General features: G+C 44.3%; 1 protein-coding gene across 2 annotated transcripts in view; it reads right to left on the bottom strand.

Annotated features, from left to right (window-relative positions):
• Window positions 1-27,500, bottom strand: part of zcchc7 (zinc finger, CCHC domain containing 7) — an 88,498-nt gene that overhangs the window by 15,402 nt on the left and 45,596 nt on the right. For both annotated transcript variants that reach the window (XM_083634492.1, XM_083634493.1), the window contains exons 4-7: window positions 18,621-18,673; window positions 16,574-16,705; window positions 14,797-14,967; window positions 10,433-10,468 (exon numbers count right to left, since the gene is read on the bottom strand). In XM_083634492.1, coding sequence (XP_083490618.1) covers window positions 10,433-10,468; window positions 14,797-14,967; window positions 16,574-16,705; window positions 18,621-18,673 — 392 coding nt within the window. The remainder of the gene's footprint in view (window positions 1-10,432; window positions 10,469-14,796; window positions 14,968-16,573; window positions 16,706-18,620; window positions 18,674-27,500) is intronic.

The raw sequence follows: 27,500 nt of genomic DNA, 5'->3' as shown, positions 1-27,500 counted from the left end.
GAGAAAGGAGAAGAGAAGGGGAAAGAGAGAGAGAGAGAGCTCATGGAATGTAATGATAATGTGATTCAGGGGGGGGGGGGGGGGGGGGGCGAGCTCCGGTGGGTTGCCACCTCTGGAGAAAACCCTCTTTCAGGGGAGTGAGCGGAGGTAATCTGGTCACACCGTGGAAAAGGCAGAATAGAGGATCCGGGGCTAATCTATTCAAATCTAGGTCTAAGTTATTCAATATCTATTCGCAACGCTCGCTGCCGAGCTGAGAGGCTTGTTTGGGTCGCGGCGGGCGGCGTGTTATCGCCGGGTGGCGTTAGTGCTTTTACACAAATATATATTAGCCCTTTTATTCCCTGCAGTTAGACAGAGACGGGCAGAATGGACCTGGATTTAGACATTATTATTACATACATACAGATGGAGGCAGCCTGTCGTGCCCGGGTTACGATGTTAAACCATGATTCTAGGTGTCAGCCAAGCACACACGCGCACGCGCGCACACACACGCACACACACACGCAGAGCCATCGACACCATCCAGCTAAGCGGAGAGGGACAGAGACCCGCAAAGCCTGCAAGACCTCTGATAACACTGCACCTGTGTGTGTGTGTGTGTGTGTGTGTGTGTGTGTGTGCGCGCACGTGTCTGCGTTTGTGCATGTAAAAAAAAAAAACTAGCAGTCAATGTGAAGACACCTGTATGAGAGAATAAACCGATGGTCTCCAAACGCCTCATCAGTGACACAAATGTTAAGTTTTGACGAGGATTAGTATAGGCTTTTATGCGTGTGCGTTTTTGGAGATGGAGTTTGCGGCTCGCAGAACTCGGCTACCAGATTTGGTGCCGGCCCGACGGTCGGTTAATAAAAGCGAGAGCGAGGAAGTATAAGAGCGAGGCGTCTCCTTGTTGGAAATGAATGTGGCTTTCCCCCCGCGGGGCCGGCAGTGTCTCCGCCCGCCCGGGGGAGAATAGAGCTGCCCACAGCCTTTTGACACACGCGGAGGTGAGAGGACTGGAGAGCCCGCGTCGTACAATGATGACACAGCAAAAAACTGCCGCTGAATGGACGTGGATTTAACGGATTTTCTACTTCTTTTTTTATAGGACACTGTTTGAATTGAACACATTCTCAAAAGGGGCGAGAGAGTGAATGGGGACAGACAGACAGAGGGGGAAGGATATAAAAAAAAAAAAAAAAAAAGTGGGAATAAAGGTCAAGTCTCTAACCTAGAATTTCATGTTTGGCAGAAAGAACCGAACCGACTAAAAGATGGCGTTGCTTGGTGCGGTTTGAAAAAATTGCTACGGTGAGATTGTCCCGAGAAAAAAAAAGACAGAAAACGCCCCGCGGTCTTAATGACGACTTTGATATCAGACCTTATTTTTCTTTTCATAACAGGCCAATACATTTCTATTTCTTTGCCTCCCAGCCCATGTGTTACCTATCTAACAGTATTACAGTGTACAGTTTTTTGATCTAATGTTGCCAGTTATGTGTATACAAAGTACACTATGTATTATTATCTATTCATTTCTTTTCATGTATATTATGTGGCTTTTGCGTCCCTATTTTCAGGGAACTTGCTACTTTAATCTGTCACCTGACACCAGGTAATGTGTAGTGGTGGTGTATTCTGAACAAGGCGCAAGAAGTGTGTGTGCAGACTCTACTCCTCTCTGCCATGTGAGACTGTAGTGTAGCAGCTTGTACAAATACACTGCAGGCGCACAGCTGCAACATACTTGCACAAGTAACATGCACAAACCCCACAAATTCTCAATCTGACTCTCAGCGTGTGAGTCAGAGTGCAGTTCTTTATAAAACCACTGGAGGGCGCTCTGACTCCACACAGCAAGCAGTTGGTGACAGGGCCATGTTGGCCCTGTCGCCCTTTTCAACCGCTGAAGTTCTGCAGGGGGAGGTCAGACGACAGGAGACACTTGGTCACAGTTATTAAATTGTATTAAGCTTCTAAAACAGTTGTAAACAAATACCTTTCTGTCCCTTCTGTCACTCCATAGTGGGAAACAATCCAGAGAATGGTGCTTGTGACTAGGGCTGGGCATCGCCACTGATTTCCTGATTCAATACGATTCCGATACACAAGGTCCCGATTCGATTTCCGATTTCCGATTTGATATCGATATTTCAGTGACAATACCAATTTGGCTTGGATATGAAAGAAATTCTCAAAGAACGAAAGCTGTGAATTGTACAAGGAACCCTGTAACCTGGTGCATTATTAAAAATATGAATGTTTGTTTACGGATGTTTACGAGATCTCGTTGCGCTGAGAACCAAACCACACGAGCCTAACGGGGTTAAAGGTTCAACATCGATGGGAAAAGATTAAAAGATTGATATTGGGATTTATGAATTGATATCAGTTCCTTCAAATGAATATCGATTCAACATCGGCATATAGTTGTTGTTTTTTTTACCTAGAAGCCCTACTTGTGACCCAATATATGATTTGGAATAGCAGTATGGGGAAGACGATCCTTTTTAACTTTAGTTTAATGCATTGGCAGTTGTTTTTCCCTTTTACTGTAGGGCGTTGTAGGACGTCATACTAGACTTATCTTAAGAAGCGTGAAATGTCAGCGGTCGTGACAGTGAGCCAGTCACACAACGTAGCAGACACCTTCACCTTCACTGACATCCTTTTCACTACTAACTTGACATTTAAGAATTTGATTTAATACATGACTAATATCATGTCTGTGAATAGTTGCACAGATCATTGCCCTAGATATACAGCTCATTTCATTATACTTTATGCTGAAAAAATATTTCTCTGGGAACAAAAACAACATCCTGTGATTGAATATATAATCCTATGCAATATTCAGTCATTGCAAAAATAGTATAAACATTATTTTTGTAACTGTAATTTGTTACCAAAATAATTCAAATATACATCATTATAACAACACTTCAGTACCTTAAATGATTTTGTCTATAAAATTCAAAACTGAATATTACTACAACGAATGCTGTACTGCCATGTAATGATACACTAAAAACCAAATGCAGTGTGGGGTATAGTTTTGCTCTGTTGCTTATACTGGTACAATATGATGTATTATTGGATCTAAATTAATGAATACAGATTAGCCAGACAATACTGAATATTTAAATTTTAACTTTATCCAAATAATTCAACAAACATTTAAATAAATAAATGAATACAAATAAATAAATAAATAAATAAATAGATAAATAGATAAATAAATAAATAAATAAATAAATAAATAAATAAATAAATAAGATCTGTGAATCATAAAATAAGGACAAATTTAACTACAATGCCTGACTCCAACAATATCTGTCCAACTTCACTGGATATAAGCAAAACTCTATTTCTCACCAGACAAAGGGTCCGCATAAGTTAGACAAAAGTTTGATATTAAAAATAAAATTTTAGATTAAGTTTTATTATCTTAGGGCTGTAACTTGTGTTTACGTATGTGGTACTTAAAGTATGTTACGTTAAAATGATGTATGACACTAACATGCCAAATGATTTAGACTGACAACTGCATGTTCTGTTAACACATGTTCAAAATAGCTTTACATGGTTGTTCACCTAAATGTTCTATTTAAGCCATTTCTGATCCTTCTTGACTATTTGCAAGTCTAAGCATCAGAAAGCGGCAAAATTAAATGACCAAATTTGTTAATTTGTAAAAATATATATATATATTTTCTGGGAAAGATCTTAGCGCGGTAAAAAAATAACCTTGGACTAACAAAGGCAAGTGCGAGCCGAGCGTTACAGCAAAGAAGCTTTTGACAGAAAGACACCAAGACAAAAAAGTACGAGGGGACTGGATGGAAAGGGAGAAGAAAGGCGTACAGAAAGAGGGATCCCAAATGGAGCTCAAGGAAAGGAGTGAAAATGTCTCCATTCTTGTGTAAAACAAGAGGGTCACTGAACACCTTTTCATGGATACCCCAAGAGACAGTGACGCGCAACGCACCTCAGACACCCCTACCCCAAGGGAAGAGATCGATAGACACACACTGATACCACCATGAGGAGAGAATCTGCTCAGACACACACGCACACACACACACGATCGATAAACACACACATACAGGTGTCACCGCTACTATCTTAAGAGAGTGCGATCAATGCTCACACACCCATATACCTGTACCAATCAGCTGCTCACTGCACACACACACACTCCGCTCGCTCTCCCTCGTCTCTCTCGCCCTATTTAATACACTCAACCCCTCCTCGTTTACTCTCTCTCTCTCTCCCTCTCACTCTGTCCTTCTACAACAACACACCTCTACCTCTCTCTCTCCCTTCCTCTCCTCTCTCTCGATCTCTCTCTTGTCCATACAGAGTGTTAGTGCAGTTCTGAAATGTAGGTGAATCATGTCAAATCTAATGTCACACACAGCCCTTTCTCGCTCGGATACACCACCCGCTGATCCGGAGAGAGGAGAGAGTGAGGCAGACAGAGAGAGCTGGAGAGAGAAAGATAGTGAGAGAGAGATGGAGAGAGAGAGAGAGAGACAGAGATGGAGAGAGAGAGATGGAGAGAGATAGTGAGACAGAGATGGAGAGAGATAGTGAGACAGAAGATAGAGACAGAGATGGAGAGATAGACTAGGGGCAAAATGAATGGGGGCAGGAGGAGGAGGGCTTGATGAGGATTTGACCCGGCGGTAAAGAGACTGCAAATTAGAAGAGGAACATTTTCACTACAAATACCCTCGCCACGGATGGCTGATTAAAGGGAGCGAGGCGGCACTTCCGGCAGCCGCCAGAGGGGGGCGGTCTGGGTCTTAGACCCGGCACGCCGGCATCCTGACAACACCTCACAGGAGGAAAAAGTCATTGCACTGTGTGTGTGTGTGTGTGTGTGTGTGTGTGTGTGTGTGTGTGTGTATGTGTGTGTAGGCACGCATGCACACATTTATGCATGATCTCTACACGCATTCATTCAGCCTGTATACAGAGAGCAGGTCGCTCAACTTCCACTGAGGCCCCTCCTGTTCCCATCCTCCATCCATCCCCCCTGCACTTCAGTTGTACTGTACTGACATCAACGGTGACTAGCTTTCTCTGTGCTAGCTTTCTCTGTGCTAGCTTTCTCTGTGCTAGCTTTCTCTGTGCTAGCTTTCTCTGTGCTAGCTTTCTCTGTGCTAGCTTTCTCTGTGCTAGCTTTCTCTGTGCTAGCAACCTCCCTGTGTGTTCTAATGGACTAACACATCTCACCTGTGTTTCAACTGGCATTAGGGGGGAGGAGATGGTGACAGAAATGTCATTTTTGGGTGAACTGTTCCTTGAAAGGAAAATCCAAAGCACTTGAACACGGTCTAAACAGCTATAGGCGATGATGTACCTTGCATGTCTGGGCCCTCTTTTGTTTGCTGGTGTAAATCTTTAGTGGTCAAATGACAAGACAGCAAGTTGAGAGATCTCCTAGGCCCGATATTCAAAATCCACTCTGTGGAGTGGGCGGATGTGAAGGTCTGGACCCAGGCAAGATATTTCCAGCACAGCGATCTCATTTTGATGGTTTTCATGGAGGATAAACGCCAGGTTCTGGACTGGCTCCCACAGAATCAGAAAGACCTTCTGAGCACCTTGCACCAACGTTAAAACAATCACAGAGGAAGACGTCCATAGTAGAAGGGGAAGAGATACAGATTTCTCCACCCACAGGAGCCGCATTAGACCAGAATGCAGTGCGGCCCACGAGACATGCTGTGTTTTGAGGAAGGGGCGTGGCTTTGATTACCGAACCCCCCCCCCCCCCCCCCCCCAGGGTTCACAAACAAGTTGGCTAGCTATGTTTATGTTATGTTTTCACTAAGTAACTCCTGGGTGATGATATAAGAACGTAACTATGCAAGGGGTGGAGGTTTCATTTAACATTCTGCATTTCATTTTGTTTAGCAGGTGAGGAGGTAGTCTCGCTTACCAGACTATCTTGGTTTCGCACTGTACCAGCGCAGGAGAGAGTCTGGCTCCTCTTACTCTCACTCTGGTATATATATATATATACCTTATTCGCTAACCCCGGACGGCGGACGGCGCCATATTGTTGACATACCGTCTTGCAGCTGACAACTAGTCGCGGCCTTATTGTCGTTTCTGTTCCATTACAAAATAGCGATGGTGATGACAGCAATAGAAAACCCAGAGTTGGTGTTTGTATGCTGCCGTTAATGCCTGTAATAATAAACAAAAGAAAAAACGAGGTGAACAGACTTTGCTGTGAGGAGCAGTCAGAAAGTTTCACCTGTCTCTCTCCCAACTATCCACACATCTCTCCTGTGCTGACGTATCCTCAGTCTCGCTCCCTTCACGTCTGTGGACGGTAGAGATAGAAACAAACCACGGGGACTTTATTGCTGTCATTACTACAGCCATGCATAACGCAGGTCACCATCCGAACACAACAGGAACAATACATATAACGACGGCTAGCTTCCTATAAACGCTGCTCTTACATAGGCTGTCACTTGAGAGCTGCAACGCTATGTCAACAACATGGTGGCGGTGGGCGTGCCCGTACATGAGTTACGTCAATCGAATAAGGTCTATAGTGGGGGGGGAAAGGCTCTGTTACCTTTACAACCATGCACCGAAAGTACCAATCAGGCCTGCTTTATTGCACAATCCAAATCTTCGTCAAAACTTGCCATTTTCAGCGTGCAAGGGGCTAGCTTGCTAGCTAGCGTTGTTGTTTCACAGCGGCGAAGGCGTTTGAGAGTGGACACACAGGGAGCTTCCAGTGAGTCAGACTACAGGTGAAGAAGACAAGATAGGATAGGGCGGGTTTGGGTGTAACAGGAAACAGGCACTAGTAGGCAGTATGCAAAAGAGAGAAAGAAGTCAAACCGAGGTGTGTCTATGTGTGTGTGTGTGTGTGTGTGTGTGTGTGTGTGTGTGTGGGTGGGCGTGAGTGTGACTGTGAGACAAAGACTTGTTAATTGTTCTGAAAAGATTTCCAGCAAAACAGTTTATGTGTAAACATTATTGTTGCGTAAAATTTCCTTAAAACGCAATGAAGGCCGTGACGCGCTCAAAATGTTGTATATAGCTTTTTACTCCATTTACTGCTCTATATATTTGTCGGTGTGTGTGTGTCCATGTGTGTCAGTATCTTACTTTCTCAGTAAATACCCCAGGGCTTTGTGGTCTATACTGTGTGGTTTGGAGGAGTTTGTTAGTTGAGGGCCAGGTGCAGACACACACACACACACACACACACACAAATGCACACGCGCGCACACACACACACACACACACACAAACGTACGCACGCACGCACACACACACACATGAAGGATAAATGGAATGGACCCAGTAGCAGGGAGGTCTGACAGAATGCCTTTTCACACCTGGCTGAGCCCAGCGGAAGGTGACAGAGTCACATCTCCCAAAGCGAACACACACACACACACACACACACACACACACACACACTCTTATCTCTCACATTGGGGAGTTCAGGGTCATAAGCAGCATCATGAATAAAATGAGCCTGTCTTAAACAGAAGGAGCCCTGTGTATGCATGTGTGTGTGTATGCATGTGTGTATGTGTGTATGCATGTGTGTGTGTGTGTGTGTGTGTGTGTGTGTGTGTGCCCCTAACCCCCATGCCAGTTTGGATCTGTAACGACCTTCTGTTCCTTGTGCTTAAATGGCTTAAATACTTCAATTAGACCTGGGTCACAATCCACCACCCGTTAAAGCACACAGTCTCTCTCACACACACACACACACACACACACACACACACACATACACATACACATACACACACACACACACACACAAAGGGGAGTCTTTGTGAGCTTGTGATGCTACCAAAGAATCTTCTCTCATCAGAGTCCCTTCTCTCTTCTCGTCCGCGCAGTAGCGCGTCGTGCGCCAAAACACCGACGACAAATAAGCTTAACTCCCTCTCTCTCAAACACAAGTGTCAACTCCCTCTGCCTTCCTCTGCCAGCATCTCCCCTGGAACTTCTGTGTGCCGCTCCCTCCCTCCCTCCCTCCCTCCCCCCCCCCCCCCCCCTCTCCTCCCTCCCTCCATCTCCCCCGCCGTGCTACCCTAGCGCTAACGATGCTGCCTTTTCATTAGACAGCCCCTGCTAATTAATCTCCATAGAGGAGAGTGACAGACAGACAGACCTCCCCCAACACACACACACACACACACACACACACACACTGCACACCAAGATATCTGCAAACACACACTCTTCTTCTTCTCTCTCTCTCTTTCTGTCTCTCGTCCCGCGTGGCGTTGGCAGCCCATTTCATGCTTTATCACGTCTTTTAATTGACAAACAAGCTGCTCTTTTCTCTTAGGCTGAGGTCTATATCACCCCCTCGCTCAGATGCTCGCACACACACATCACACACATCACACACACTTTACACACACACACACACACACACACACATGAGGGAAGAAAACTAGTTATCTTTGCAGATTTCCAAGAAACACGCACATACAAACAAGCAAATGCCATCCTCCCCTCTGACATATGGCCCATGTGACTGTCACACAGTTTTCTGCTCTTTGATACGCTGTTTACACACACACACACACACACACACACACACAGCCATGGAAGTCTGTTTATAGTGTGTGTGTGTGTACACATGAGTAGGTTATGCTCAAAATAAAGGAAACACAGGTAGAGATTTCCCTCAGTAAAGCGCATATTTCCTGCCATGGTTCACTCGTCAGAGGCAGAGGCGTGTCTTCAGAGGTAGAGGCGTGTCACTCGGCAGAGGCAGAGGCGTGTCTTGCTTTAAGCGGACCACGCAGCGAGGGCCCCCGCGACTACTTGGGACCCCCGTTTGAATATTGGTAACCAAGCATCCTCATGTGTTCCTCAAAAATACATACATTATAAAACACATAAAGGCGATAAAATGCATGTATTGTATGCTAGATAGATCAAAAAGCAGCTAGTCTTTGGAGAGCTCTCTGCCTGACAAGGAAACCAATTTCAAACTCAACACGTACTGTGTTGCTGATGGCCTTCGGACAGATTCTCACCAATACTATGGCGTCCAAAAGGACGTATCCGTCGGGAAAAAAAAAAAAAAAGAAAACGGAAGAAAGCAGCGGAAAAACACGCTTGCAGAGCAGAGGAAAGACATATAATTAAACGTATAACCTATTTTTGTGGCACAATGTATTTCTACCAGTCAGCGATCGGCGTAAAGTTACCTGAAACACTGGATAGCTAGCGTTAGCTATGTAGGTTTACGACCTACAATACGAGCCATTTAGAACTAGCTAGCACGCTAACCCTAGTAACATGCATTTTGTTTTCAGAGCTGGCTAGGCTAGCTAGCATGATCTACTGTATGGTATCATGGCATTATTGAACTGCATCAGGTTACTCGCTTTCTGCTCAGAGGATCAGCACGAACATTGCGCACCATGAGGGGAGAACTGTAGCTGAAGGCAAACAAACGCACGTGGAAACATAACGTGAGACTTTGTTATTGTCTGATAGGCTGTTCTGGTAAATTTGGCATGTATATGGTAATTATCCAAACAGCTCGCATTTAATAAGCGTTTCCCACAGGTTGACAATTTAGTTATGGCGGTGGTTGTTAATGGGCGGGGGGATTATGGACCCCCTTGTGGGATTCACAGATCCCACGGTTTCCGAATATACCAAATATGTCATGCTGAATTACAGGGAAACGTGAATAGAGAGGCAAAGTGACCGCCTACTTCTTGCTTCAGCACTGTACCGGAGATTTTCATCCGCCGTTTATTTTCCCATCCACATTTTGTAAAATGCGTCTAAAAATAGTTTTACTGGTTCAAACCAAATGGTACAGATATATTTAGAAACAGGAGAGATCGCATAACATTTCACTGGGACCAAAATGTTTAAAAAAAATGCGGGTTTAAAGAAAATATTTTTTCAATGTTGTTTTTTTAAGTTTGGGTCCGAGTGAAATGTTCTATGGTCTCTCCCGATTATAGTGTTAGCTGAACCGTTTGGTTCGACGAAGTACAACTATTTTATAAGCATTTTACGAAATGTCTATGGGAAAATAAATGGCGGATGAAAATCTCTGGTACAGTGCTGTTTGCTGAAGCAGGAAGTGACGTTCCACTTTGCCTCTATAAAATGATGCACAACACATCCGGATCTTTCCTTTCGATGTAATGGTGTGGTCATAAAAGAAAAGGGCCTTTTAGATTTCACTCAGCCATTCCAGCCATTCCCAACCTGTGGGCCGGGGCCAGCAGGTGAATGCAATGACGGTATTATTAGTATGGATGAGAATGCATTTCTCCCTCGTCCAGGGAGCTCAACTTTGACTATGAAGAAACAAAATAGTGTTTAAGTGACTGTTTGAACAGCACTGTAAGGTTAGTGCAGAAGGCTGATGGGTTTCCTAATGCAATGGTAGAATCACACTCACCGTGATGTGGTACTGTCTCCAGATCTCTGGGCAAACCTGAGGACACACAGAAAACACCGTCAGCTGACGAGTCAACTCAAGTCACACACGCACGCACGCACACACACACACACACAAACACTTGTAGACCACTATTACACACACACAAGCACACGTACACACATAAACGGAAGCACAAACACTTACAGAGCACTAGTACACACACAAAATAAAGCAAAGGAAAGAGAGGGGAATGAAAATGTCGGAGAATGAACAACCTGTAGTAAAGTGTGTTTCTGTGTCTGTGTGTGTGTGTGACTGTGTGTGTGCGTTCGTGTGTGTGTGTGTGTGCGCATGTGTGTGTGTGTGTGTGTGCGTGCGTGAATTGTGAGTGTGCGCTAGTAGTCTAGCAGAGATACAATGAGGAAGAAACCATTAGGCAATGCTGAGAGAAACGATTCTTATCACAGAAAGAGAGAGAGAGAGCAAGGGAGAGAGAGAGCAAGGGAGGGAGAGAGAAACAGAGAGAGAGAGAGAGAGAGAGAGAAACAGAGAGAGAGAGAAACAGAGAGAGAGAGAGAAACAGAGAGAGAGAGAGAGAGAGAGAAACAGAGAGAGAGAACAGAGAGAGAGAGAAACAGAGAGAGAGAGAGAGAGAGAGAGAGAAACAGAGAGAGGGAGAGAGAGAGAGAGAGAAACAGAGAGAGAGAGAAACAGAGAGAGAGAGAAACAGAGAGAGAGAGAGAGAGAGAAACAGAGAGAGAGAACAGAGAGAGAGAGAGAGATGAGAAGTGAGTCAGTCACCCAGAGATGCCGATGGATCGACCAATGGACGGACAGGCCAAGAAGAGAGTGACAGAGGACCACAGGGAAATTGAAAAGGAGGCCATGGTGCCATTTGTATGGTCGTCTCTATCCCTGCCTGACTCTGAAGTCACAATCACTTCCTCCATCTCTCACTGCACCTACATCACTATGCTTTCCCTGCAACAGCTGTTTCCCCTGCATGCCCCTCTGTCTCTACAGTCAGTCAGTCAGTCAGTCAGTCAGTCACTGAAACAGTCAGTCAGTCACTGAAACAGTCAGTCAGTCAGTCAGTCAGTCACTGAAACAGTCAGTCAGTCAGTCAGTCAGTCACTGAAACAGTCAGTCAGTCAGTCAGTCACTGAAACAGTCAGTCAGTCACTGAAACAGTCAGTCAGTCAGTCAGTCAGTCACTGAAACAGTCAGTCAGTCAGTCAGTCACTGAAACAGTCAGTCAGTCAGTCAGTCAGTCACTGAATCAGTCAGTCACTGAAACAGTCAGTTAGTCACTGAAACAGACAGTCAGTCAGTCAGTCAGTCAGCCAGTCAGTCACTCACTCACTCAAACAGCCAGTCAGTCAGTCAGTGAAACAGTCAGTCAGTCAGTGAAACAGTCAGTAAGCGAGGCAGTCAGTCGTTTTGTCCCGGTGTGGCTAAAGCATTATCTCCGCGGCTTCGCCACGCTGTTCCCTAAGCGTTCCGACATCCACCAGCACCGCCACTTCCCACTGGGAAATTGAAAATGCCGCAGTCGCCGCAGGCAACGCCATTTATCTACTTACACACCTACTGAGAGAGAGCGAGAGAGAGAGAGAGAAAGAGAGAGAGAGGAGGGGGGGGGGGGGGGGGGGGGGATTTAAGTGTGTTCTGCCAAGGCGCTATGAGTTTAGCTGTTCTCTTGCAAATACAAGACTAGTTCCTATAGGAATTTGCATGAGATGCAAATCCACATCACTTTCAAGGGAGCGTCCTCACAAAGTGCTTGTTCGCATCCCGAACTGTAAAGCAGCCCATAAAGAACGGGAGGCAATTTTCCTAGCTTAACCTGGGCCCTTTAGATTAGAGGACAGAGATGGACAAATACGAATTTCCACAATGTAAGACCGGCTCCTGCCTGTATCTTCCTCCACCTCTCATCTAGCTTTTCTTTCTACACCCCCTCCTCTCTTCTCCTCCCGTTCTCTCTCTCTCTCTCTCTCTGTCTCTCTCTCCCTCCAGACCGCTGGGGTAGTGGGTTGTTGTCGAGGGCGACAGGCGAGGCGAGCGACACACTCGCGCTCCGTCAACCGTCTGTCTTTAATGAGAGACACAGAAAGGCCCAGGGGACAGAGACCTGACTCTCTCTCACACACACACGCACGCACGCACGCACGCACACACACACACACACACACACACACACACACACACACACACACACACACACACACACACACACACACACACACACTCTGAGGCTAGGGGGGAGGGGAGTTGAGTGCTCCAAGAAAAGTGTAATTACAAAACAACTTTGTGCTTCTGTTTGCTGGTGACAAATGATAGGCAGAAGGGAAGGCAAGAAATATATGAAGGCAAAGATGCTGAGGAAGAAGTGAGAAAGACTAGGCAAGAGAAAGAGAGAGAGAGTGATAGAGAGATAGAAGAGAGGGAGAGCGATAGGACAGAGAGAGTGAGAGAGCGATAGAGCGAGAGCGATAGAAGAGAGGGAGAGGGAGAGCGATAGAAGAGAGGGAGAGGGAGAGCGATAGCACAGAGAGAGAGAGAGAGAGAGAGAGAGAGATAGAAGAGAGACTGTGTGTCCTGGTCTCCCCTCTCCCTCTGGTGTTCACCTGGTTACTCATCCATTACACACAGTGCACAGTACATGACTGACAGAGAGAGAGAGAGAGAGAGAGGGGAGAGAGACACAGACACAGGCAGGCAGAGAGAGAGAGAGAGAGAGAGAGAGAGAGAGAGAGAGAGAGAGAGGGGGGAGAGAGACACAGACACAGGCAGGCAGAGAGAGAGAGAGAGAGAGAGAGGGGAGAGAGACACAGACACAGGCAGGCACATGCAGAGACACAGATTCCATTCTATGGCATTAGTGTAAATGGGCAGGGTGATGAACGTTGTGGTGGAATAATTGTCATTGATGGTCATTAGATTCACCCTTCACACGCACACACACGCACACGCACACGCGCGCGCACACACACACACACACACACACACACAACACACACACACACACACAGCTGGAATATGAGCATGGCAGAGACATAACTAAGCTGTAATTGCTGAAGTGTATCAATTAATGTGAACAGCAGCGTGTGCTGACCCCTGGTCACTCTTTATTACTGAGAAGAAAGGCAAGGGGGGGAGGGAGGGAGTGAGGGAGTGAAAAAGAAGAGGAGAAATGCAGTTGTGTATTTTATTATTATTATTTTATTCTGGGCCTCCACTAGAGTAGAACAGTTAAACAAAATCCTTGTTTATGTTGTACTGTCCCTTTCTGCAGACCGTCAGTTCAGCCTCTGTCTGTAGCTGACGGCAGCATGAAAAAGAGTGGAACACTGGTGTCAAACAAACGTTAATATCTCAAAAACTATGCATCACATCGCTTATATTTTGACATTGTGAGTGAGAGCAGAAGTAGCTGAAGTAGTGTTAAAGTTGTGTGAACTGTCAGAGTTTTAAAATGTGTGTGAATTTTGTAAGAAAAGTGCAGCCTGTAAAGTGTGGTAGAGTGAATTGTGACATCACAGGACCCCATTGGGTTATGCTTTGAACAGTGCAGATAGCTGGAGCAATGACCAATGGGCAATCGGGGTCTATCTGACATCACCTTGACCCGTCTTCTCGTAAGCTCACGTTCAGAGCAGTGATTTCTGCTCATGGGGGATAACTTCCACATATCGGCATCGGCAAATTGACCAAAAGAGTTGGAAAATAGCGTATCGGACATCGGCAAAGAAAATCCAATATTGTGCATCCCTGAAACAAACTGCTATAGACGGTTTTAACTTGACAACAATAACAACCATCACGACGCACCTGAATATCCGGTTTACTTCCTGTATACATAGCCGAGCGCAGGCTGATATTCGGCTCATATTAAATATTAACGTTAGGCCGTGTCTCCGACAGACACATTAACAAGTTAGCATATTTCGGTCTTTATGTATTGTGGTAGTTAGTAGTTATTGTTGTTGTTGTTGATAGTTGCCATAACAACCACCCCTGTCGGAAAGACGTGCACACGCTGGGTAGTAGGAAGCGTTGTTGTCCGGTCTGGAGCTAGCCTGAGAGGCTAATAAAAACTACATATTACAGAGTAAGCTGACTATCAGTACGTTATTGCACGCATAGGCCTATCTTTACATTAAAAAAAAAATAGAAAAATAGAAGTAGGCTATGTCAGCGTTTTCCCCTGAACAGGTGAGAAAGTGGACACTGTCAATAGTTAGCACTGTGGAGCTGATACAATTCAGGTGGTGGTAATGCAACATTTAAGGATGCCAACCGCCATAAAACACAGAAGAAGAAGCAGAGAAAAAGGAAATGCTGTGGGGTTGCAGCTGGTGAAAACCGTCTATACTCACATCCAAGAAGTGTCCGGTCATTTGGCAGCGGTGGCACTTCTTGCTCCAGTAGGCCCGCTCGCTGCAGGACTCGTACACGTGGCCCGGCAGGCCGCAGTTGTTGCAGTGCCTGTTGTGACACTCGGCGACCATGTGGCCCGGGGTAGCGCACAGGAAGCAGCTAGCCACCTTCTGCACGCACACACAATTGGAAGACAGTGTCAGAAACAAATCCAAGTCAAGGTTATTATAGTTAAAGGAGAATTTCGTTTTTTTTTTACCTGCAGCCCTCTCCTCACATTAATTATGATCTGACGACTCACCCAGTGCTCTCCGCAGCGTTTTTGTCGTCCTAGGCGTTGTTTTGAGATCAATAGCGTCCAAGCCAGTCCTAGGATGGAGCTCCGTGAGGGCCAAGTGGCAGCATGCTTTTCCTCCATTTAAATAGACAGTTTTATTCCCGTTTTCGACGCATATCGTCATAAACTGTTCCCTAAGGAACGATCAGACTGCATTTCTCCCCCGGGCTCTTTTCACTAGTTACAGGCAGCCCATTTTTGCCTGTCGGGTCAGTGAGACACAACTCTCGTCAGGAAAGTCCCACGAGACAAAAACGCTGCGGAGAGCACTGGGTGAGTCGTCAGATCATAATTAATGTGAGGAGAGGGCTGCAGGTTAAAAAAAAACGAAATTTCCTTTAACGAAAACTAATGAAAAAACAAAAACTAGAATTGAATAAACTGAAATAAAAACAAAAACTAAGCTTTACAAAAAAAACGATAACTAACTGAAACGGTATTGTGTGTTTACAAAACAAACTAAAATAAAATAACATTGAAGAGAAAATGTCCTTAGTTTCAGTCTTTGTCAGTTTACAGTACCGTAAATTCCGGACTATAAGCCGCGGCTTTTCCCCGTTTTTTGGCCTTTTTTGGCCCCTGCGGCTTATATAACGGTGCGGCTTATCTATGGATTTTTTCAGGAAAAAAAAAAAAAAAACTGAATTCTCTCTTCTTTAGCACTCTTTCTAACTATAAATCCACTTCTGTTTTAATTTCCTCTCTTGCCCTCTTTTCACCACACTGTATGACACTGTGTGCACTGTAAAAAAGAAACACAGGTGGTGTTGTGTTATGTTGTTTTGTTGAAATGTTAATAAATGGGAGCTTCCTCAAACAGCCATCTCTTTCCCGACAATCCCCTCTGTGCATGAACCCTTACATATGGTAATTAAACATTAAAACACAATTAAAAAAAAAAAAAAAAAAAAAAAAATACCATTAAAACACCCGCGGCTTATAGTCCGGTGCGGCTTATATATGTAAAAAACAGTCAACTTTGCAGGTGCGGCTTATACAACGGTGCGGCTTATAGTCCGGAATTTACGGTAGTTCATACATAATAAGCCTAGTATTTGGATTGGAGATCTATTTTCCTAGACCTATTATATTTTATGACCCTTTTGAATCTCACCCCTGACAAACACCCCGTATTACAAAAAAAAGAGGAAAGGGGCAAAAAAGACTAAAACTAACACTGAAACTAATAAAAACTAAACTAAAACTAAGCATTTTCAACAAATAAAAACTAAACTAAACGATCAAACCCACCTTAAAAACGAATGAAAACTAAACTGAAATTGAAAACAAAAAGTCAAAACTAATAAAAATAAAAACGAATGAAAAAATCCAAAACTATTATAAGCAAGCTTGATCCAAGTACAGCTTGTGGGTACGCTGACTGGTGCTGTATTTGTGTTCATCAGTGTGTATGTGCATGCGTGTCTAGTGGCACGCACCGTGGGCGTGGGGCAGTTCTTGGAGAGATGTCCGTTCTTGTTGCAGTTTCTGCAGGTGACGTTCTTGTCGGTGTAGTATCTGTTGGACACCCGGCGCACTGGCATGCTCTTGTCTTTGTTGATGATCTGAGCCTGAAACACACACCGTTAAAGTTTCATTATCTAGATTCCCTGCCTACCAGCACGAGGGTCGCAGGTTCGAGCCCCTGTGTTAGCCTCCGGCTTGGTCGGGCGTCCATACAGGCACAATTGGCTGTGTCTGCACGTGGGAAGCCGGATTAAGGGTGTGTGTCCTGGTCGGAGAACTGGGGGGAATAGCGTGACCCTCACACGCGCTACGTCCTGCCGGTGGAACCGCCTCGCTGTCAGGTGAAAAGACACAGCTGGTGACTGTAAATTTAGCGGAGGAAGCATGTGCTAGTCTACAACTCTCCCCAGATCGCAAAAATTGTCTGAGGTCCTTACCTCAAGCTGCTCCTGCCGCAATATATACATTTTCCCCATGAATGTCTTGCCTTCTGCAACCCTTAAGTTTGCAGTAGGCCAAGTTTTGTGATTCTAGTCTTGATACTACAGCACTTCTTCTGTATGTTTCATACCACTTGTGATGTCACAGTGTTGATGGTAGTCTTTACTCTTTTTGTTGTGTTATTTGTATTGTTGTTTTGTTTTTTACATGTTGCCAACATGTATAACTTGACATGCAACTTTGCTTTCTTCTTGGCCAGGTCACAATTGTAAAATTCAATTCAATTCAGTTTTATTTATAGTGTAAAATCACCATGAGACATGGTCCCGAAACACTTTACAGTTAAAGAAAACATCATAAAACAGTACAATAATACATGATACAGTGCATGATCAGGTTGAAAAGAAGTCAAGTAAAAGCAGACAGTATGAGAGCTACAGTAAGAACAATAAGTTCAAATGAAAGGGAAGGGTATTAAAACACAGCTAATAAATCAATCACAATGAGAGAAATACTAGTCAAATCAAATAAAGTGCACTATCAAATAATATCATATACTTGTGAGAATAAATATGTTTTAAGTCTGGTTTTGAAAATATCGATGGAGCCAGCCTCCCTAACTGATCGGGGAAGCTGGTTCCAGAGATATGGAGCACGATAGGAGAATGCTCTACTTCCTGCGGATTTTTTCTTAGTTTTTGGGACGGTAAGATAATTACCATCCTGTAAAAGAGATGTTGTATCTCAATTGTTTTTTATCTGGTTAAATAAAGGTTAAAATAAATTATAATAAGGGGCAGAGGGGTACATACATACATAGAGTACATACATATATATACCATATATATATATATATATATATATATACCGGTATATATATATATATATATATATATATATATATATATATATATATATATATATATATATATTCAAATCAGGTAATCAGTTGTTGCTATGGGTCCATGCTATGGAATAGCATGTCGTTGCCTCCAATAAAGCACAAATGTCACCACAATATTCTTAAAAAAACGATGCATTATTAGTAGGGATGCACGATATATCGGCAATCATATCGGTATCGGCCGATGTTGGTCATTTTTTAACATATCGGTCATATCGGTATCGGTCAGATGTTGCAATGTTAATATCGGTTATCATTATCAGCCAAATTCTTCACATTGATATGAAATAATGCAGTAAATCTATGATTTATGGGCTTTTCCAAAGGCTTTGCAAATAAAGAAATGCATAACTTTTTCAAATTCAGTGTTAACATGTGTTTTTCAGTATGTACAAAATGTGACGATCATAAAAATGTGGTTTTATACAGATCATATCGACATCGGTAAATATCGGTTATCGGCCATAACAGCAATGTTAATATCGGTTATCGGCATCGGCCAAAATTTTCATATCGGTGCATCCCTAATTATTAGCTCCTTTATATTATTCGTATGATTTTTCATCTGCATTATGGTTTACTTTTTCATCATGTCATTTACAAACAGGCCACACATGACAGAAGCCGCTAACAGGAAGGATGTATATTCTATCAAGCAGGTCATCTCCACCTACCTCCTTGTCCTTGTTAGAAACCAACCAACTTCCCTGTGCATCTTCTTCACCATCTGGGAAAGAAGACGGTAGGCATTTCAGACCAAGAACAACATAATTGATGAACTTACTGGTCTCATTATGGATAAAAAACACATTCATATACCTTTTGACATGGCAGGTGCAGAGTGGTTGCTAGTATACATACTTTGGGACTCACTGTTAAATTATTCAAATGAATGAGTTGGCATCTCTTGGCGAGTTTAAAATGATATGAAGGATCATGAGGCTAATTCAGTAAGGAGCTACTGCATAAAGCTTTGTTTAGTGTGTAGACCAGAGATTCAACGGGAGGAAAATGTCATTATATCATGATTATAGTGAACAATATTATCACGGTTATCAGTAGCATCGCGATATTGTTAAAATGTGCTTCTTCCTCGTGTCCGGCCATCATCTATAATATATAGATCCCCGGTACTTTGTGGAGCGGAGGTGCATCTCATGACATGTTCACAGGAGGTTGCCATTTTCCACTCCTTCATGGTGGGCTTGGGCCGGTTTTCCATCATATCGAATATCGCAATATTTCCTGAATATCGCAATATTTCCTGAATATCGCAATATTTCCAGAAAACCATTCTGGAATAAGACGATAACACGATAATATCGCATATCGTGATATTTGGATGGGACTATATCACGATATTTAAATTTGGATATTGCTCAAGCCTACTTCATGGACACCCTCGCCGACCGGCGGGCGAAGAATGTGCTGAAAATGTTCAAAAAGTCCTGATGCACTCACTGAAATAATTCCATCAAGTTTTATATTGAATTTATTTATTTAGGAAATCACAAAAAGTGTGGACCAAAGCAGCTCAAAAGGCAATAGTATACAAAGTGAAAAAAGGGGGAGCTACAGTACTTGGAGTTTTAAGGCAATAGACCCTTTTCACGGGGGCCATTTTGTGTCAAAAAGGCAGGGTAAACACAGGTGCAAGCAAAACACTAATGGGGTTTCCAAATTCCAATCATGGAAGTTTGAAACCCTCATTAGTGTTTTGCTTGCACCTGTGTTTACCTTGCCTTTTCGACACAAAATGGCCCCCGTGAGAAGGGTCTATATTTAATAAGAAGTAATATATCTGTGTACAAGCAGTTACAAAACAGAATATATCTTCGATATACTACGGGCAGACAAAACGCAACGCGTTTCAACCACGCAGGTCTTCCTCAGGCAGTGTTAGCTGGGCGTCGGCCGCCGCACCTGTGTATATAAGGCAAATACGTGGCACAAGTCAGTTGGGATGATGTAGGGTGGGCAGTGCTATGACATCACAATATAGGATGGGCCTTATTAAAGCAACGGGGATAGCAACATCATATACAAGCAATAATAAATAGACAATAATGGCTGCAGATAGATGCAGAAACAGTCTATAGGCTATAGGCTATAAGTTATAGGCTAGGGAGGAAAAACAGAGGGGGGACACAGCAGAACACAACATATGGACCCGGGCAACAATATCATAATGAAATAAAACACGTCAGGTCAAGCTCCTCGTTAAGTCCGTGAGGGCTGACTGTGTTGATGGTATGAATCCAGCGCGCTTCACGCTGTAATAGATTTCTGTCCAGATCCCCGCCCCTTGGGTGCGGTTTGACCAAGTCCAGTGCCCAGAAACGGAGATCAGCATCAGAGTGATTATGCTGTACAAAGTGATCCACCAAAGGAGCTTTAGTGTCTCGGCGACGAATTGCACGTATGCGTAATGGATGAGTCGTCTTGCCTATATACCACCGTGGGCAGGGACAGGATATCGCATACACTACCCCCTGTGATGCGCAGGTGGTGAGGTGTTTGAGGTGGATGGTTACTCCGTTTGGGAACGAGAGAGATTTGGCTTTGTTCGTTTGGGGGCAACATAAACAGTGTCCACACGGGTAGTGGCGTATAGGGGGAGGACGGGAATCGATGGTGGGTTGTGTGGAGGTGGGGGTGTGGAACGTTTTAACCAGACTGTCCAGCTAACACTGCCTGAGGAAGACCTGCGTGGTTGTAACTGCTTGTACACAGATATACTACTTATAAATATTGCCTTAAAACTCCAAGTAGCTCCCCCTTTTTCACTTTATTTATTTATTTATGAATTTATTTCTCAGTCTCCAGAGACCGTTGCTAACTTTGGTTGATGATGGACAGTTACCGTGTTTTTTAAAGGGCGGTAATGATAATTCACATTTGAAACTGTAATACTAACTGCCAGGAATTTTATCACGGCCCATCATTAAATGGGTAATCGTTTCATGCCTAGTCTAGACCAGTTTAGATTTGTCTACTGATCCCGCTAGTCTGCTCTTGGGGTATTGCAGTTTCAACTTTCACCTAGTGGATTTTCATGTTCAAGTTCCTTATTATGTGATTTTTTTTAAAGTTCTACTAACACATGTCTACTAACACTGTCTCACTACTCAAGGAGAACTGTAAGCTCAATGAGACTGATTTAATATATTGGGGGGGGGGCATCAACAAATTAAACGTGGGAACACAGAAGTTTGTTCCTTTCTCAAATCTGACGACATCAGAGAAGTGAGAGAAAACATGAGAGAACAACTGAAGGAGCCTGATCCCTGAGGAGCAAGTTTAAGGGAGGACACACACACACACACACACACACACACACACACACACACACAAACAAACGCACACACCAAACTGACACAGTGGCAGCCCAGCACATCTGTATGAGAGTGGCACTAACAGCGCCCTGAGGGAGAGCACTGTATTCTCCTCAGGCCCATGGAACTGTAACTGACATCCATAAATTGCACCCCCACCCCTCACACACACACACACACACACACACAATAAATGATGTGCTGATACCTGACCCACACGCCCCCCCCCCCCCCCCCACACACACACACACACACACATACACACACAAATGCTTGCACAAACGCATACAGACACACCCACGCATCGCCCCCCGCGATTAGCTGGTTGACAGTCTTTAGCCTTTGGACAAACACACAGCCTTGAGCCATAATCAAATATGACAGTCTCCTTTCTCTCACTCTTTTCCTGCCTCCCTCCATCCGACCCTTTCTCTCACTCTTTTCCTGCCTCCCTCCATCAGACCCTTTCTCTCACTCTTTTCCTGCCTCCCTCCATCAGACCCTTTCTCTCACTCTTTTCCTGCCTCCCTCCATCAGACCCTTTCTCTCACTCTTCTCCTGCCTCCCTCCATCCAACCCTTTCTCTCACTCTTTTCCTGCCTCCCTCCATCAGACCCTTTCTCTCACTCTTTTCCTGCCTCCCTCCATCCGACCCTTTCTCTCACTCTTTTCCTGCCTCCCTCCATCAGACCCTTTCTCTCACTCTTTTCCTGCCTCCCTCCATCAGACCCTTTCTCTCACTCTTTTCCTGCCTCCCTCCATCAGACCCTTTCTCTCACTCTTTTCCTGCCTCCCTCCATCCAACCCTTTCTCTCACTCTTTTCCTGCCTCCCTCCATCAGACCCTTTCTCTCACTCTTTTCCTGCCTCCCTCCATCAGACCCTTTCTCTCACTCTTTTCCTGCCTCCCTCCATCAGACCCTTTCTCTCACTCTTTTCCTGCCTCCCTCCATCAGACCCTTTCTCTCACTCTTCTCCTGCCTCCCTCCATCCGACCCTTTCTCTCATTCTTCTCCTGCCTCCCTCCATCCGACCCTTTCTCTCACTCTTCTCCTGCCTCCCTCCATCAGACCCTTTCTCTCACTCTTTTCCTGCCTCCCTCCATCCGACCCTTTCTCTCACTCTTTTCCTGCCTCCCTCCATCAGACCCTTTCTCTCACTCTTTTCCTGCCTCCCTCCATCCGACCCTTTCTCTCACTCTTTTCCTGCCTCCCTCCATCCGACCCTTTCTCTCACTCTTCTCCTGCCTCCTTCCATCCGGCCCCTTATCGCTATTCCTCTCTGCTGCTCTCACTGCAGAGGGAGGTTAGCACCTCTCTTTCCTGTCAAACTATGGCTGCTGTTTGGACGGCTTCTCTACGCCACCACCTTCGCCTCCTAAATACACTCAAAACACACACACACAGCCCAGCATATACTGTACACAAGGACGTATCGGCTGACACAATAGAGAGGCAAAGTGACCGCCTACTTCCTGCTTTAGCACTGTACCAGAGATTTCTATCCGCCATTTATTTTCCCATAGACATTTCGTAAAATGCTTATAAAAGTAGTTTTACTTCGTAGCAATCGTCAACCCTATACATCTTATGGAAAAGATGACATTCACTCTCCGCCTCCAGAAAGACAAGGGGGAAAACCTCTGGATAAAATGGGACTGTTACCTGCAGGAATCTGAGACTAGCTAGGGTTCTTTATTTATTTATTTTTTATTTTATTTGTATCTCTCTCTTTGTCCTCTCGCTTCCATCCAACATTCTTCCCTCTCTCTTCCATACTTGAAATAACAAAGTTACTAATATAAGAAGATCTGCACCTGGAATACCTCTCTCTAACAAGACCTCATGTTCGCTGCCCCATTTGTAATTGCATTATTGTTTTGTTTCTATTTGTGTATACCTGTCTGTCTTTGTCTATTTTGGAAAATTGACAAAATAAAGAGTAAAAAAAAAAAAAAAAAGTAGTTTTACTTCGTCAAACCAAACGGTTCAGCTATATTTAGAATCGGGAGAGAACATAGATAGAATATTTAACTTGGACCAAAACTTTAAAAAACTACACCGAAAAAAATTATTTTCTTTAAATTCGCAATTTCTTTACGCTCTGGTCCAAGTGAAATGTTATGTGGTCTCTCCTGTCTCTAAATATCTCTGAACCGTTTGGTTTAAACAAGTAAAACTATTTTTTATAAGCACTTTACATAATGTATATGGGAAAATAAATGGCAGATGAAAATCTCTGGTACAGTGCTGAAGCAGGAAGTCCAACCAGCTTTGTATCGTTACAAAATCAGAAAACTGTAAACCATTTTGCAGACGTTCATTTAGTTTGACAGTTATTGAGAGTTGATTTGAGTTAAGTTGTGGACCTGTGATGTCATTCATGCACAAATGACATCACAGGTCCACAACTTGACTCCAACTGTTTCCTATTTTTGGAGGAGAAATAAATGCTATATGTGACAGCATGACGCTAGTGCTGGACCTCAGACAGAAGTGCTATTTCACAGAGGGTTCTTTGAGGGCTGTGGTGGGCAACTCCATCATTTCTTAAAGAATGTTAAGACTCAAAATAGTTCTTAAATAACTATCATTAAATTAAACAGAAATCAATCTTGTCTATATCTATAAGCAAACTGCAGTACAACAGATGAGCGTTTACTCTGTTCGGGTTCATTTGCCCGATTCAACTGAAGATGTCTCCATGGCGGCGTTCGTTAACGCGACAACATAAACATTCTAAATTTCCCACAGCTGTCCTGTCTGTGTCCTTGCTAGTAACGTTACAATAACTGACAGGACATGGTAAATGGTAAATGGCCTGCATTTATATAGCGCTTAAAGCGCTTTACAATCAGTAGGTACATTCACCCATTCATACACCGATGGTGGCAGGTTACCACGCAGGGTGCTGGCACACCATCAGGAGCAATTTGGGGTTCAGTATCTTGCCCAAGGACACTTCGACATGCAGTCTAGAGGAGGCGGGAATCGAACCACCGACCTCTTTTATCCAAAGCGATTAGTGGACGACCCGCTCTACCTCCTGAGCTACAGCCGCCCCATGGACGCCCCATGGACATAAGCCCCATGGACATAAGCTAGGTGCCCTTCTAAACTGTTCCCGAGCAACACAATTCCGTGAAAACCGTCTTACAACCTAGAGCAGGGGTTCCCAAACTTAAGAATGCCCGCCCAACCCTTCAATCACAGCTCTGATCAACACACGTGACTGAGATGATGTATTTCCCCATGACCTGCTGGGTACCAACGGATGCCTTAGGAAGATCCTCCTGGTATCAACTAGATACAACAATTTAATTGCCCGTGAAGATCTGGACTCCGGAGTGATGGGAAGCCCACTTGCGGCCCACCTGCAGTACATCCACGGCCCACACGTTGAGAATCACTGACCTAGACTAGTGGCGTTAGCTTGGGCTGGTTTAGTGTAGAGAAGAGAATAGGGAGGCAGAGACCCCTGCAGCGCTCGCTTGCTATGATCTGACTGGGGGGCCACAATGTGACGTGTGCGTGTGTGTGTGTGTGTGTGCATGTGCGTGTGTGTGTGTGTGTGTGTAGCCGTTAGTGACTCGACGAAAGTCATTCCCAAAGCGTCTCCCGGGGGGACTCCCCAAATAAAGAGCAGGAAGCTTTCCCTTAATCTGAGGGCCCCCCATCTCACCAACACACACACTCACCAACACACACACACACACACACACACACACACACACACACACACACACACACACACGGATAAAGGGTGAACCTCTTTGTCACGGCCGAGGAATCAAACACATGGGGGGAGGCAGGAGGGGGGAGGGAAGAGGAGAAGATGGGGGGTGTTGTCTGCACTCTGGGTGAAAATATGCTAATGAGGGCTGAGGCTCTGTTCCATCGTGGCCCAGCGGATCTGAAGGAGTCTGGAGCTGAATAAGCAGACGGCAGCGGCTTCGCTAGGCAGCTGAATGGACTCGAGAGAGAAGCGTCCGCCATGTTGACTGCGACTATTCACGCTTTCACAGATCTAATGCTGAGGCATTCCTAGCAGCAGCCATCTTAGGCTGGCTTCACACGCTGAAACTTTCACGCAACTTTAGTTGGTCGAAACCTAGGTGAAGAAACTAAGTTGCAATTGAGCTGTTGCGTGGTGTAAAGCCCTCTGTTTTGCAAAACGCTGAACTTCGTGAAACTGGTTTCATGCAGACAGCCAATCAACAACACTGATAATGTGTCAGGTGATGATGTCAGACAGCCGAGTCGACGTCAACAAACAAACGTGAGCTAGGCAAACTATGTTGATGCGGTATCATTTCTACCGATTTCAACTGATTGATTTCAACTCGACAACGGCTCATCACCAAAATAAACAAAATCATAAAAGAGATTGTCTGTTGGAGCTTCAGAAGGAGATTATCCTCATATATTAACAAAAAATGAGCTTCTTGGAAGATAGGAGCAGAAATCTAAGAGCAAAGTATAAAGTCCATGTGTACTGAAACCAGTTTAGAAACAATGTACATCTTCAAAGGAATTAGACGGGGGCACAAAAAACGCAACGCATTTCAACCTCTCTGGTCTTCGGCAGGCTGTCAAGACCAGAGAGGTTGAAACGCGTTGCGTTTTGTGTGTGTGTGTGTTTTGTGTTTTTTGTTTTCTTATTACATTTAACCATAGTGATAGTTTTGGACCTCACAGCTCTCTCATCTAACGTTACTTACCAGCACTGAAACTGCGACAGTTTGGCCATGCAGCCACCAGGGTCTACTGCACATAATCAGCAAATTCATGTTTATGGCTGTAATTTATTAGATGTGCTTATTGCACATTTTGTATCCATTTTCATTTCAATAAAGAGATAAATCCTTGAAGTCAGATTTTTGTCCTGGTCTCTCATTGTTACTATGTGCTCCGCCTCACAGTTGAAGCTTCAAATCTATTCGAATACTTCTCATTGAAGCGTTGAAGCCCAAAAACAATATTTGGGGACAGCCCTAGGCATAGAGGACAGACATCTGAAGAAAATCGAGGTGTTGTTACGGCTGCACAATCAAATATTAATCACGATCAAGATGGTGGCTTCCCACAATCATGAAAATAATGAAATCTAAAATCGAGATAAAACGTGCCGCATTCCGTTTAGCAATGTTGCTCTCATTTTGTCTTGTGTTGTAAATCCAGGGCACCCCTTTCCCTCACAATGGTACGCTCCGCCCCGCCTCCAAAGCCCAAACACACTGTGGTGCGTGTAGTTCCAGCTCAAGTCGATGGGCCGGCGAGTCCATTTGTTTAAACCTTCCTTGGTAGAATAAATAATAAATCCAGTGTAAAAAAAAAAAGTTTTTTAGTTCAACAAATGCATGATGTTCCCAAAGTCAAAGAGTAATCGCATCTAATAATCATGATCTCAATATTGATCAAAATAATCATGATTATCATTTTGACCGTAATCGTGCAGCCCCAGGTGTCGTCACACAAATCCGGCAAATAGCATCGGCACATATTGTATAAAAGAGTGATAATGATTTTTGATGATAATCTGAGGAGGCGTTTCATGTTCCTGAGTATCCCGTTTACACCTGGTTCCCTGGTTCCCAGCCATTTGGAACCAATAGAGCTCAACAGTCACGTGACATTTCTTGCCGCGGAACCATAGACATAAAATATATAATAAGTTTTAAGGCAGGAAGCCACCCCGTGAGCGTGACCTACTGAATCGTGAGTGACCATAAAACATTTCAGTTGGAGCAAAAACAAAAAATAAGAATTATTTTGCTCCAACTGAAATGTTTTATGGTCACTCATGATTCAGTAGGTCACGGGTTGGCTTTGGTTCCAGCCTTAAAACTCGTTAGATACGCATTTTTCAAAATGTCTATGGAGAAAATGAATGTGAAACTCACTTCCAGCCGGGGCAAAATATGTCAGGTGACTGTTCTATGGGAGCTCTATGGGACAGCGTCCTACATTATGTCAGGTGACTGTTCTATGGGAGCTCTATGGGACAGCGTCCTACATTATGTCAGGTGACTGTTCTATGGGAGCTCTATGGGACAGCGTCCTACATTATGTCAGGTGACTGTTCTATGGGAGCTCTATGGGACAGCGTCCTACATTATGTCAGGTGACTGTTCTACGGGAGCTCTATGGGACAGCGTCCTACATTATGTCAGGTGACTGTTCTATGGGAGCTCTATGGGACAGCGTCCTACATTATGTCA

Source organism: Poromitra crassiceps (assembly GCF_964638095.1).
Source record: "Poromitra crassiceps genome assembly, chromosome: 4".
Lineage (NCBI taxonomy): Eukaryota > Metazoa > Chordata > Actinopteri > Beryciformes > Melamphaidae > Poromitra > Poromitra crassiceps.
The sequence above is the reverse complement of the archived record's forward strand: the minus strand, read 5'-3'. Positions and strand labels throughout refer to the sequence as shown.